The sequence below is a fragment of the Antechinus flavipes genome, chromosome 6 (genome assembly GCF_016432865.1).
Source record: "Antechinus flavipes isolate AdamAnt ecotype Samford, QLD, Australia chromosome 6, AdamAnt_v2, whole genome shotgun sequence".
In the NCBI taxonomy this organism is placed as follows: Eukaryota; Metazoa; Chordata; class Mammalia; order Dasyuromorphia; family Dasyuridae; genus Antechinus; species Antechinus flavipes.
Genome location: NC_067403.1, coordinates 195,704,586 through 195,719,578, shown reverse-complemented (window position 1 = coordinate 195,719,578; position 14,993 = coordinate 195,704,586). Strand labels below are relative to the sequence as shown.

At 42.8% G+C, this 14,993-nt stretch overlaps 1 protein-coding gene across 1 annotated transcript in view; it reads right to left on the bottom strand.

The window, feature by feature from the left end:
* The window catches only part of NELFA (negative elongation factor complex member A), a 37,004-nt gene extending 32,039 nt beyond the window's left edge, over window positions 1–4,965 (bottom strand). Inside the window, exon 1 of the mRNA XM_051963893.1 lies at window positions 3,884–4,965. Coding sequence (XP_051819853.1) covers window positions 3,884–4,132 — 249 coding nt within the window. The 5' untranslated portion in view covers window positions 4,133–4,965. The remainder of the gene's footprint in view (window positions 1–3,883) is intronic.
* Between the last annotated feature and the right edge of the window lie 10,028 nt (window positions 4,966–14,993).

The window sequence follows — 14,993 nt, the reverse complement described above, 5'->3', positions numbered from 1 at the left end:
TGCAAATGCACAGAAACTACAGGTGGGGAATGGAGAATAAAAAAATTCTTTAGGAAAATGAGGCCAATAAAGTACAAGTAATATGAAATAAGCCTGGACAGATAGGTTATAGGCAAATTAGGGAGTACTCGATGTCAGGATAAAATAATTTTTATTTTATACTACAATCAGTAACATGAAATACAAATTTCCTCCTCATCAGGACTATTTTCCTTTGTGGTGAAAACAGAGGAATTTAATGCATTTTTGTGATTACATGAATCCTGCCATATTAAGGTTGGGCTATCTGGTCTCAGTTCCAAAATGAAGAATTTGGATTAAATAACAATGCCTGGTAAAACACAATAAGTGTATTAAATGCACTTTAGGCTTTCAGAGTTGATCAGGTTATCTTGCTGAGTTTACTAGAAATGGAACTTTTAGAACTTGGAGTACACCGTCCAATAAAATATGTGGACTTATTCATTAACATCCATTTGAAATTGGAACATTTCTCAGAAAAGTACACTTCCTAACCTCTTCATGTATCACTGAGCATGAGTATTAAATCTGAATATATCAAAAATTATTTGATTGACTCAGGCTATTTTGGAACCTATTCTCACCCCAATTCAATCCTCTGAAAAAATCTCCATCAGTACTCCCAAACAAAGGCTTACTTGTTTCCCTTCTTATGACTTTATTAAATTGATTTCTCCCTAGATTAACAGACCTTCAAGATCTATTTTAGCTGAAAAACTAAGTGATACTTAAAGGTATTAAGGAGGAAAAAAAAGGAAGTCTTTTGGGATCAACGTTACAAAATCTATAGCATTAATTTACTGGGTAACACATTTTTTTGAAAAGGATTCTTAATCTGGCATTCATGAACTTAAAAAAAAAAACAACTTTTTGATAGCAGTATTTCAGAAACTGATTTCCTTTGTAATTTTATGCATTTTATTTTAGGCATTTGAAAACAGTTATCAAAAGGGGATGCTAGGCTTCACCAGACTGCAAAGAGGTGACAAGATTTAATTCAACAAACATTAAGTGCCTACTACATGCAAGATGCTAACAAAATGGCAACACCTGCTTCAGTGAGCGACAAACACTTCCCACATTTTCTTCTCTGTCATCTTAGATTTCACAGATAATCTATATACTACCAAACATTGTACCATTGCTCATTTACAGTCTCACCACACTATTGTCATCTTTTGAAATTTTTGGGGAAAAATTTTTTGAGAGGAAAATAAACAAGAATCACTGAATCCTTAAAGCATAGGGATCTTCCTCTACCTAGCGTGTAAATCATACAAAGAGGTTCAGTGATTTGTCCAGGCTTACAGCTATGAAGTGTCCAAGGTGAGCTATGAACCCAAAACTTCCTAATAATAACTTCCAAGTCCACCCCTCTACTGCCACATCTTCATTGTCTAAGTATCAACTCAAAACCACAAAGTCCTTCCTCCACTACTAGAGTCGAGTCTACTCTAGGACAAGAACATGACTCCACCCACAGTCCAGTTGATTAGAAGCCAATTGTCTTTTCAGCATTTCTAAAATCTCCCAAGGAACCATATATGTGCCCGGAGACCATGAAGAATTTTCCTGTAGCTCAATCAAATGTAGCAGCTGTCCCTGGGCATGCCAAGTTCACAAGTATTTCAAGTTCCTCTTCTATTTCTTATTAAACACTATAGTCCAAGAGTAAGAAAATTCAGTGTGTGTAGGAGTATTTAATAAAGGACTGTTGAAATGATCATAATCTAATTTCTCTGGCTAACAGGTGAAAACCTGGCATTTTAAATACTAAAAATATTTTCTACATTAAGACAGCCAACAAAAGGTTTTTCACTTTAATGTACAACACTCCTAGACTTCAGTCTGATTCCAGTTTTCCTACCACAAAAGAGTCAGTAAGTCCCAACTTCCCTTCTGTTTAAGTCATTAACACTGCTAACTTTTGGACAACTGATGGGTGAGAACAATGCAGTTATGCTTCAGTCCATAAAAGAACTAGACAAACAACAGGAAAGTTTTGAATAGAAACCAATGGTAACTAAGTTTTAAAGTCATCCAGGTTCTCAGCAGCTTGCAACTAGTCCAAAACTGTTGCCAGATGTATGCTGAAAAGGAGGAGATTGGGAGAGGTGGAGGGAGAAGCCGACAGAAGGGGCGATAACTGGAGGTTTGGAAATAGAGAAAGGTAAACCAGTACGGTCAGGTCCAGGAATTCGGGTGGCAGGCAGAGTGATCACAAAAGGATTCAGGAAAGAGCTCAAATTAAGGCTACAGAGAACAGGCCACAAAGGAGGACATCGAAGTAGAAGGGAAACAGTCACATAGAGGATTCAATGGGCAATATAGCTCTCTTTAAATGAACATGTCTTGTCCAGGTAACCTGCTCGTAGTGCCTTGGCGACACAGCTGTCAGTAATTTTATCCCCTAACTTCTTCACCCAAGTCACCACTTTTTGCAGACAGGGCTTCACAAAGTTTCTGTTGGAATCTTTACAAACTGCTAACTAATTAGAGTTGATCTAATCTTACAAGAAGATGTTTTGGGCAGAACCTGAAACAAGGTACTAAGTAGAACTAATTAATACAAGGCTTGTGTTCACACCTTTACTCACTGGAGTTCACAAGTATGCCAGCTTCACAAAGTTAACTTTCTAAACCCCACAAACCCCAGCCCCACCCAGGAGTGGAGCTATAGAAAGCCTGCTTAAGCTGATAGAAGATCCAGGGCTACTTGTAAGGTAGCTTCATTTTAGTGTGGGACGGCTATCTAGTGGAAAAGGGCTAAGATGGGATATATGCGGCATAAGTAGAAATGGGACTGAGGAGAAGCTGGAGAAAATATGACCACCAACAATGGGGGCTGACGGAAAGGTGTCCGCTCTCTAAAAAAAATTCAAGTGATAGGAGAGAGGAGGAGAAGGGGAGTAATTGCTGTTAGGGAAAAAAAGGTGGACAAAGAGGCCAGTGTATTCTTGGGATTGTTAGTCAAGGCTAAAGTCAACTGACAATCCAGTCCCCAACTGCCAACACGCCCACAGCGAGATTAGTTTGTTTTAATTTGTACCAACTTTGTCTCTTTCTCAGAGTACGGATTGCCCCCTCCTCCCCGCCCCCTCAAGGACAGGGACAATTTTCATTCTGGGCAGGGGGGTGCACAGAGTAGGCACTCTTTTAATACAAAAAACGGAACTCAACCGTACTTGGGGGTTTGAAGGAGGGAGGGATTCTTCTCCGGAAGCCTTTCTAAAATGCATCCCAGGTGCACCCGTCTAGCATCGGCTAAGTGCCCGGCACGTCGTGGGAGTTCAGTCAACACCGGGTGACTCACTCACTGGCCCAGCAAGAAGAGGGAGTGAACCCGCATTTACTGAACTCCCACGACTTGCCAACACTGCGCTAAAGCGCTGGGGACACAAAGGCACAAGCAGTCCCAGCCCTCCCCCAGCTCGCTAACCACGGATTCAAACCACCCGAGTTCGAATTCTTCTCCCTCGGTCACCGGCACCAGCTTCGTGACCTTGGGAGCCTCACTTTTTTCGCTTTGGGCCTCGGTTTCCCCACCTGTAAAATGTAGGAGACTGGGCAAACTCCGGACCCCGAGCGCAGGGGAGAGAGGGGTGCTGCCAGGGGAGGGGGAGCCCAGCCAAGCGCGGGGTGGGGGTGGGGGGAGAAGGAAGATGAAAGGGGGGAGGGAGGAGGGGGAAAGGGGAAAGGGAGGAGGGGGACCTCCCGCTGTGCGCGGGAGATGAGAAGGGGGGGCGCGGAGAAGCGCCGCCGCCGCGGCCGGAGGAAACCCAGTCTGCCCCGCCCGTCCGGCCCCAGACCCTCGGCTCTCGGCCCCCCGCCCCCCGCCCCCGACCACTGCCGCTGCCCTGACCTCATCTACGGCGCGCCGAGGGAGATGCAGGGTCCCGAGCAGTAGCTTCAGTTTCACGGCAGACGAGAGGTTGTGGAAGCAGAGGCGGATGTTGTCGATGACCGTGGCCGTGAGCAGCGACGCGATGCTCGGTGGCGCCCACAGTTCGTCCGTCGCCCCCAACTTATTGTGCAGCCACAGGCCGGTGTCGCTCTCCCGCATGGACGCCATCTTGGGGGAGAAAAGAGGGGGGAAGCGCTCAGCCGGCATCTTATGGAGACACCTACACGCCCGGAGCGAGGACCCCGCAACATGGCGGCGCCCGCCCGAAGGCAGGCAAGTTGAGCGAGGGCGAAACCGGCGTGACGTCACGGTTTACGACCGCACCTGAATCCTATTGGGTCAGAGCTTTGAGGGCCGCAGCTGCTGATGGGAGGGATGGCTAGGGGCGAGGCACCGTTCCGTAACAGGACATGGCGTCTCCCTTATAGCCGTTGGGCGGAGCTTTGTCCGTAACGAAAGATGGCGGTTCCCGTGTTCCCATTGGGCGTCTTTGAGAAGACGCCGATTTGCCTGCGCTGTCCGTAGGGAAATTTGTCCCGAGGGAATTGGTGCGGGGCCGGGGGAGGGGGCTGGGCGGCCTTGAATCCTCGGGAGAGTAGCGGCCGAGGGAGGCCCCGCGAGAGCGCAGAACCGGCCGGTGTTTGATTTCCTGCCGTTGATCTAATAACGGTTCTAGAGGCCGTGCAGCCCCTGGGGGTTAACGGATGTCAGCTAGGGGAGCGGCCCCCCAGGCGCACCCGCGCGGACTTAGGCGGTTTCCCGGGTAGCCAGGCACATGCACGTGTGCGGGAGAACCAGATCTTGGATTTCACGCGCATTGGGAGTTCCCAATGAGGAAACCTCCTCCAACAGCGTAGATCACACTGCAGCGACCCTGCCACTGTGGGTCCCGAAGGTGACCCAGAAAGGAACCTGGAGGGTCACACTACCGGGGGTGCGGGTGGAAGAATTGGGACCCAGGTCTTGTTGACTTTAGGTCTCTGCTATTCCCTGTCACTGTCATATCCAAACACAAATCCACGAATGTGGGAGCACATAATAAACGTAGTATTTATAAAACTCTTAAAGGTTTGCAACTGCTTTACAAATATCTCATTTGATGCTCGTGATAACCTTAGGAGGGTAAGTGCTAGGATTATTCCCATTTTTGTACATGGGGAAACAGGCCGATGCCAAGTGGTCTGCCCAAGAACACATGAAAGTGCCTGAGCTGGGATGCAAACTCAGATCTTTCTCTAGGACCCGTACACTCTCCACTTGGCCACATAGGCGCTTATGCTTTATATGTATATATTCTGAAATATAGTGCAATGTGCACATAAGAATAAGAAATGTACACTCACACATGGTGTGTAATGTAAAAATATAGTGTAAACAGGAAATATACATATAAACGTGTACACTCACATGGCATACAATATAAACAATGAAATATACACAAGAATATAAAGCATGTATACCTACATATTTGTGTTACACTGGCAAACAATACCCAGGGAACTATGCATTGTACGTATGCATGCATGCATGCAAAAACACACATAATATAGGAACATCCCACAGAAAAAAATCTGCAACTTCAACCCCACTCCCACTGGCTGTTAGAAAGGGTACCAGGCCAGCCAAAATAATAATCTCCTCAACCCGGTTTCCTTTTCCTCTCCTCTTCTACTCCCCCCAATTCTTTCCCCTTTTTCCCCTTCATTCTTGATTTACCCTCCCCATTTTTCTTTATCAGTTGACCTCTTCTTCCACTTCCCCTTTTCTCTTACCCCTTCAGATTTATCTCCTCTTACCTGTTTCCCCATATTCCCCTAGACTCTTTCCTTCCTCCCTCCATTTTGCCTCCTTTCCTTTCTGTTCTTCTCTTACCCACTCCTTTGTAGCAACCTTCATACACACCCCTTTTTTCTTGGGCTTCCTTACTTCCAGAACTTCCCTTCTGTGTTTTCTTCCTTTTGTTCTGCTATTTATTTGTAATCTGCTTCCAAATCCCTTATGCTTCTCCCCAAGTCCCCCCTACTACCTCCCTATCTACCTAACCCCACCCTTTCTTTAAAAAAGTCAGTCATGAATGTGATGAAATCTGGGTGCAAGGATGTGTTTCACATAAACAGAGAGAAGCTTCCCAAGAGACTGCCTTCTCTTCCTAGAGGCAACTCAGTGGAGATGGCCCTTGGCCCTTCTCCATTCTTTCAGATATCTCAGAAAAGAAGCTGATTGTATTTTGATCTTCATTGACTGAAAGGTATATTAGAGGGTAACCATTAGACATGTCATATTTTTCTCTTTTCAGCATCATAGGATTTAAAGCTGGAAGGGACTTTAGAGATATCTAGATCAACCTTCTTCTTCCTTACACAAAGTTCAAAACATCTCCAGGGAGGGAAAATAATTTGCCCAGAATCACATAGGTAATCAAGTCACAGAGCCAGGATTTAATATAACAGGTCTTCTGATTCCAAACCCAATGTTTTTATCGCCCTGCTATTCTGCTTCTCCATTTTGATTCTGTGGCTTTACCATTTTAAAGTCGTTATGCAAAGTAAAAGTGGCATGTGGCAGAAAGACTCCTAAATCTGGAATTGGAAATTATTTAGGTTGCAGACCAGTTCTGACACTGGTTAGGTAGCTAAGGGCAAATCACTTCAACACTATGAATCTCAGAAAGTCTCTGTAAGATGAGGATGGTACTATTAACATTATATATTATATGGAATCTCCATGAAGCAGGGTCTAGACCAGGGATGGATGGGATCAGAATTTTTTTCAAGCAGAGCTGGATGGAGCAGATACCTTGATGGCATTCAATTGGAGGGAACATCATAAGGAAAGAGACAGATGAGAGAAGCCCATATTTGCCCTGAATCACACAAGAAATAAGCAATAAAATCAAGGATCAAGTCTAGGTCCTCTGAGAGTCCTAGGTTCTCTTATCCAATGGTGTCATGCTTAAATAGCAACAAGTGTCCCAGATCTTATATAAGAATCACTGTGAGCTGCATATTGACTTAGAAAAAAAAACACAAATTCACATAATATTGCTACATTTTTCTTTATCTTTTCCTAATTGAATTTTAATCCGTTTTAGCCAATGCATTTGACACTTGCTTTAGATAATCAAAGAAACAATAAATCAAGCCTTCAAGTGTAGGTTCTGTTTTTGTTTTTTTTTTGCATATTTCAGAGATATAAAGGCTCAAATTCACAATTTAACGATGTGTTCTCATTAGCTGGTTCAAGTTGATTCTACCACACATATAAAAAAAGTTCTTTGAGGTCCTTAATCATTTTAGAAAGAAAAGTATGTACTTAAAAAAAAAAATTAGGTACTGCAACCAGAAAGTTTTAAGAACTGCTGGCCTGGAGTCCTTGCTCCCTCAGCCAAGGATGCCATACCTGAGATACCTGGCTTCTAATCAAGTGTCCTCACACACACCAAAATATCAGGGCTCTAAATTCTATCTAGTTCTCTAGGGGAGGATTAATTTTAAAAGTTCTCATTTAGTTTTACTTGAGGGTGCTTACTATACCAGTATATTTTTGATGATATTAGTGCCTCAGTTCTGATGCTCCAGTTACAGCCCCTGCAGTGCAAATATCCTGCACGTATTGGCTTCTCCCCAGCCCTTACTCCCATTCCAATTCCTCTCATACTTTTCTCTAGCCAACTCCAACCAAGACCAATGATCCCTTGAATATTTTGCTGTCATCAGACTCCCCTGGTCCCCTGGGAACTTTTCAATCAACATTCCTTTTATAGACTCACTTTAACAGAAATCTGGCTCTGTCTAGAGGAAAAAAGATTTTTGCCATAGCACTTGGAATGCCATTGCTTAGAGTCCAAGATCAAGATATTTCATGGGTCCTCATACACTCAAAACCAGAGCTTCTAAGCCTTCACTGATGTGTTTACTTTTAGTACTCAGAAGGTAAAGGGGACAGTTATCTAAAACACACAAAGGCATTTCATGAAATAGCACAATAAGAAAAGTAATAAAACATTTCCCTCATAAACTGGGGTAAACACACACTATTAAAAAAAATATTTACACATAGATTTTTCAAGAACAAACACTTCACCAGTGAGAAAAAATAAGAAATGCATGTGGAAAGACATGGTAAGAGCACGGATGAATGGGATACACAAAGAACGTATATTGAGGATATAATTCTAGAGGAGCAATTTATGATTCTGTATGTGTAGGTCACTGGTCTTATGGAGATGCCATTGGCTTGCTGTGTTGTTATGTGCCAAATGCTACTCCACTGGATGCATAGTTCTTGTTAAACTATCACCTCTCTGCTTCTAGGTTCTGACTTTAGCTGAAATCTTTGGCTAAACAGAGCTGTTATAGCATGGGAACAGTGAACTTTGCCATGTTGCCATGCTCTTTTGGCCCAAACTCTGAAGCTGTTTATTATAGTTTTTTTTTTTTTTTTTTTAGACAAGCAGCAACTTTTACTTCAGATAAAGAATCAATTAAAATCTCTTTAGGACAAAAAAAAATCCATCTTTTCAACTCTTTAAAAAAAAGTTAAAAAAACTGATTTCTAGAATTTTGTGTGGAAGGGTTTCCATCTATAACATTCTTTGCCCCATGTGTCAAGCTTGTTATCTGTGTGGGACAGGTGCTAGATCCCCTTTCCCAAATTAACTAATCGGAGACATTTTCAGTTACAAAGAGAAAGCATTCATTTAGTCCCTGCAGGGAGAGGCACAGACACATGCCTGGGAGCTATCCCAGCTTGCCATGTATTTGACCTGACCAGCAAAAAGTCGAACACCTAGTTAAATAGGAAATGACCCACGCCTTTTCATTGGATAGTGTCTGCTTCCTGTGAGTCACGTCACTTCTGCTTCCCAGGGTTAAAGACCTGCTCTGGGAATAGGGATCATGTGACTTAGTCTCAAACTGAGAAAACTTCATCCCCATCAGTGCCATTCAGTCCCCCTCTTTTTCATCCGTTTGAAGATTTCTCACCCCAGTATATACATCTCCCACTAGGGCATCTCTGTGACCTGGGCCTTCAGGCTGGTCCCGCTTCAGTACTAACTGTAATCCTCCCTCTACCATTTAGAACCAACACTCCCACATTAGTGGGACCTTTCAGGAACTAGTTTAGCTACTCCTGAACTCAGCTAAATCTTGAACTACTCTAGTGATTAAGTGCATAAGCAAGTGGGTGACACGTATTGCTGTTTAAAGCAATGACTAGGAATCAGAGACCCCGCTTCCACCAACTCCCACTGTCTGTCTTGGAAAGCCAGTCATCCCAGAACAGATTGTCGTCTGGCAGCCACATAGCCCTGCGGAGGCCCGGGGGGCCACTGCCACATCATTCCCACCTCAAGCAATCCAGACCCAGACACATTTGGGACAAAGGGACGAAAGTCTCATCTTCAGTAGCTGCTTCAGGCTGAAAAGGGACGTAGCTGGCCCTGCCCAGTGGGGTCTGGGCTGAGGAGGGGAGATGAGTGATTTGTAGGCGGCAGCGTCTGGTGCTGAATATCAGAATCAGGTTTCAGGTGATTTCACGTTGACCAAGTGGTTGGAATTTCATGGCTTGGAGTCTGGAAAAAGCAACTCTCACGAAAGAGTATATTAAAAAGACAAGGACTAAATATGAACAAAAGAGAAAGAATAAATAAAAGTAGAGTTAATATGGAGGTTACTAGGGACAGTAACCAGGAACTCCACCCAGAAAGGCTGGGGGGAGATGAGGCTATCATAAATGCTTCATCCAAACATCTTTTCATAGGAAAATTACCAAAAAATGTTTTCCCCAAATTCTTGTTTTTGTTTCCTCAAAGGAGTAGATACAATGGGTAGAACACTGTGCCCTTCAGTATGATCTTTCCCAGCAAAACTCTAGAGTCTTAGAAGGAAAGGCTTTTAGCCAATTAGTACAGGTGTTAACAAAACCGAAAGCAGTTTGAAGCCCCTGCAAGGGGCACATGTGCAGGCTTTTTTGACAGTCCTTTCAGAATTTACTTTCCTGACTATGCTCAAAAAGTTATCAAACTGTGCATACCCTTTGATCCAGCAGTGTTTCTACTGGGCTTATACCCCAAAGAGATACTAAAGAAGGGAAAGGGACCTGTATGTGCCAAAATGTTTGTGGCAGCCCTGTTTGTAGTGGCTAGAAGCTGGAAAATGAAAGGATGTCCATCAATTGGAGAATGGCTGGGTAAATTGTAGTATATGAATGTTATGGAATATTATTGTTCTGTAAGAAATGACCAGCGGGATGAATACAGAGAGGACTGGCGAGACTTACATGAACTGATGCTGAGTGAAATGAGCAGAACCAGGAGATCATTATACACTTCGACAACGATATTGTATGAGGATGTATTCTGATGGAAGTGGATTTCTATGACAAAGAGACTTAACTGAGTTTCAATGGATAAATGATGGACAGAAACAGCTACACCCAAAGAAGGAACACTGGGAAATGAATGTGAACTATTTGCATTTTTGATTTTCTTCCCGAGTTATTTTTACCTTCTGAATCCAATTCTCCCTGTGCAGCGGGAGAACTGTTCAGTTCTGCAAATGTATCGTATCTAGGATATACTGCAACATATTTAACATATATAGAACTGCTTGCCATCTTGGGGGGGGTGGAGGGAGGGAGGGGAAAAAATGAAACATAAGCGAGTGCAAGGGATAATGTTGTAAAAAAATTATCCTGGCATGGATTCTGTCAATACAAAGTTATTATTAAATAAAATAAAATTTAAAAACAAAAAAGAAAAAACAATGATACTGTTTGAGGATGTATTCTGATGGACATGGATCTCTTTGATAAAGAGAGCTAATTCAGTTTCAATTGATCAAGGATAGACAGAAGCAGCTACACCCAAAGAAAGAACACTGGGAAATGAATATAAACTGCTTGCATTTTTGTTTTTCTTCCCAGATTATTTATACCTTCTGAATCCAATTCTCCCTGTGCAACAAGAAAACTGTTCGGTTCTGCACATGTATATTGTATCCAGGATATACTGTAACCTATTCAACATGTAAAGGACTGCTTGCCATCTGGGGGAGGGGGTGGAGGGAGGGAGGGGAAAAATAGGAACAGAAGTGAATGCAAGGGATAATGTTGTAAAAAATTACCCTGGCATGAGTTCTATCAAAAAAAAGTTATTAAAAAAACAAAACAAAACAGAATTTACTTTCCTGGGAGCTATATGTGTGCTTTCTCAGTGAGCAAAAGGGAAAGTGGGAGTGGCCCCAAATTCTTAGGCAAAGTAGGCTCCAGCAAAGAAACTCTAATCCCAGGAAGCAAAAGAGTTAAAAGATTTTATAGCACCAACCAGAGAATCCTCCAGAGGTGGGCTGCAAATCACAATATCATCTGTATACTTGTATTGTGTCTCATATCTTCCACTGGCCACTTGGCTTTGATTACAGAAATTTGCTGTAAGAGGAAAAATCAAGGACATGATTTAAATAGTATCAAAACTGGTCTTTCAGGTCTTGACCTGAGAGCACATACAGGATAAAACATTTTTAATGCAACTTTATTTCAAGTAACTGTATTTATTTTAACAATTCCACCTTAAGCCAGACTCAGAAAAATCTGGTGGGTTCTTATTCAAAAGAACACTACTGGGAAATTGAGTCAGAAGGATCCTACCCTCAGCAAAGGCCAAGATCATCCTTCCAGTTCGTTCCCATATACTAACTTCCACCTGTAACAATTTCTTCTGAGTAACTTGTGGCATATTCCTTTCATATAGTGGATCACTGGCTTGATGATCAGACAGTTATACCTGGATTTAAACTCCAAATATCAGCTGCAGTCCCAAGAAATTTTATCTCCAATAACAGTTATCATTAATCAAAGCTTCAGATGAATCTAGCTCAAGGACCCCAGTAAGATATTTATCCTAGAAAGCTCACAGCTTATCTTTCATATCTAAGTAGATTGTTAAATTTAACATTACACAAATCATTTTGCTTTTAAAATATCCAATATATATAAAAACTCTAAATTGCATATTTGTTGGAATCCTTACAAACTGCTAACTAATTAGAGTTGATCTAATCTTACAAGAAGATTTTGGCCAGAACCTGAAACAAGGTACTAAGTAGAACTAATTAGTACAATGCTTGTGTTTAGACCTCTGTGTTCACACCTCCCTTAAAGCACTATGGGAGAAAACCCATAATCCCATTCTCTCAGAAGATTCACATATAAGGCCAATGAAGAAAGAGCTATTCCAGAATATATTTTCCACTTTGCTGGCTGGTCGCAGAGGAGAATTCAGCTGGACTCGAGAGGAGCGACTCTGGTGCAGACAGAGAGCACTTTGACAGATTTCAGCAGAATTACGCCAGAAGCCCTCTCTCCGAGGCAAGGCAGAATATTTTCCACTTGGCTGGCTGGTGGCAGAAGAAGAGTTTTCAGAGGAAGAAGCTATGAGTCGAGAGTTCAGTGGACAACCAGATTCATCTTCATCTCACACCACTGTGGTAGATGGCTGGGCTCCTGCACTTCCCCCACTGAGACCAAGCTGGTCTGAAAGACTCATCAGAAAGCTAGCCGAGCCCCAAGTGAAGGAGACAAGAGATTCATTCCATCTCTGTGCTGGTTGGAGGCTGAAGAGAGCAGAGGCAGAGGCTAAAGGATAAAACTGGTCCTCTGAAGGACAGAACCTTTGGATTTGGAGATATTCAGAGGGCTCTAAGCTAAACCGGCTGTGTTTTGAGAAAAACAAGAACTGATTCAGATCCATCTGAACTAGATCACAACACATATTGTTCATAACAGAAACATGTTCAAAGGGACAAAGGCAAAGACTATTATTCTCAAAGTCCCTTTAAATAATGGGTGCGACTTTAAGATGATTCAATACAAACCAATTAAAATTCATACAGAATATAGACTATCTTAATTTCACATAAAAGAACCTTATAAGAATTAGCAATTTTTTTCATTCTTTAAAAAAAATGTTAACTTCCTCCAGGTGAGGAGTTCCTATAAATTTTTTTAAAGTAACCCTATCAACTTATCAAATCAGGTTAAAATTCTGCTCTAGGTTTTTGTTATCATATGTGTTACCATTATAAATTTGCAGAAGACAGAGGAACACTTTAGTTGAAATAAATTGCTTTCAGAAAATTTGTGGTTCCAACAAACTCTTAGAGCAGCTATAGACTTGAAAAATAAAAATAAAACATTCAGTATTAATACCATGTAAATGTAGGCTGTTCCATTAAACAACATAAGCAATTAATGTTTCAATCTGCAAGGGGGAGGGGAGCTCCAAAGAGCTGCAGTTTATTTAAAAGCAGCCACACTTAGTAGGGGTAGTCATCTGACAATCTAACCTGACAAGGTCCTCTTACCTCCTCCTCCACTCCATGTGGCAGTCCTTCTGACTTCACCATGCTTCCCAACTCCCACTTCTCACAGCTTTTTAGGGTGCCAAGTCCCTCAGAATCCAGCCTGCCAGCCAAAGACAGGCCCCAACTTCATGGGGTATCTCCTTTCCTCTGGCAAATGCTAAGTTCCACTAGAAGCTTGCACCTTTCAGTACAACCCAACTCTTCTCCCCTCTTTCCAATGTCATTTTCCTCTTTCTTTCTCCTCTCTCACACTCTCTCTTCCTGATTCCAACATATTCTCTCCCTTTCTCTAATGTGTTCCCAAATAAATAACCTTTCTAACTAGAAGCTTCATTCAAAATATTAGCTGCTTTTGCAAACCAATCTTTCCTGTCCCTTGTCTTTAAGTCACTTTTTTTAAACTTTAAGATTCACAATTAAATAGCTTTGGACCAAATTTCATAAAACTTATACATTTATCCAACAGAGCCAACAAAATTTTAAGGCATGTCATAATTTTACAAATTACCCAATGTATTTTTAGAAGATAACATACCATCTAATTAGGGGGATACAAATGTGACCTTTTTTAAGGTAAACTACTGGAACTTTGTTTTAATAACCTATATTTTAACTTAAAATCAAATCAAATACAGCTTTAAATTCCCAATAACACAAAACTGCTTTTACTATTGTGTCTCAAATAATGAACTTCACTAAACTGATTGAGCATAGTTTCTCTCTCTCCCTCTGAACCCATGTGTCCCTGCTGCAGTCAGGGAATGAGGAAGAAAGAATCTCTCCTTACTCTCAGCACTATCCTCCTCCAGGAGGCCCCAATCTAAGTGAATTGCTTTGCAATCTTGAAATGACCAATTGCCAAATTCCCCAACCATTACTCTCAACGGACTTTCCTGCAGTTCCAACTTTGAGCCGGAGTCTACAGGAAAGTCAGACCTTTCTCTTCTTAACAAATTGGAGCTCACAGAACATTCATGACAAACGTTCTGCATAAAGACACAAACACAGACAGAAATTACACGGAAGAGAACCATCCCTTCCCCCCACACAACAGAAATACCCAATCGAGGGCACTTCCCCCCTTTTTTTTGCTCGGAAGATTTGAGTTGGACTGCTCCCTCTCTTTGATGGTCCCAGAGTCCCCTGCTAGCAGGGCAACCCCTTACACTGGATCATCAGAGCATCCAGTCTCATAGCTTGCCCTCCTGTAATACACAGAGCTGACCTTTTGAATCGGAAGGAGTTGCCTACCTTCCCAGCCAACCGGAGAGCCCCGGCCCTGTGTTTAGCAGGACCTCCTTCCTGGCTCAGCCCTTCCACTGGATCATCAGCCTGATGATCCCAGGGCCCACCCGCCCAAGGACCCCTTCCCGGTGTTGGAATGTAGCTGGGCTAACGGGAGAGATCATGGTTCTCCCCCCATGCTTTCCACTCCCCACTCCATTTATCTACAAGAAAAGTAGAGAGCCCTGGGGCCTCAGGGCCCGTAGCCAATTAAGCTATGTGGGTTATGCGTGCAGAAGTTACCTGGCTCCCTCTTACCCGGCTTCTCGGCTTCCGAGGCGTCTGTTTGTGTCCTGGTATCTCTCCTGGGCCCGCTCTTCACAGAGGGGAGGCTGAGAGTCTGGTCCCAAGGACGGCCTGCCTTACCTCAGAACCTCAGCCACCTCTGGGAAGCCACAGATCCCGAAGGAGCCCCCACA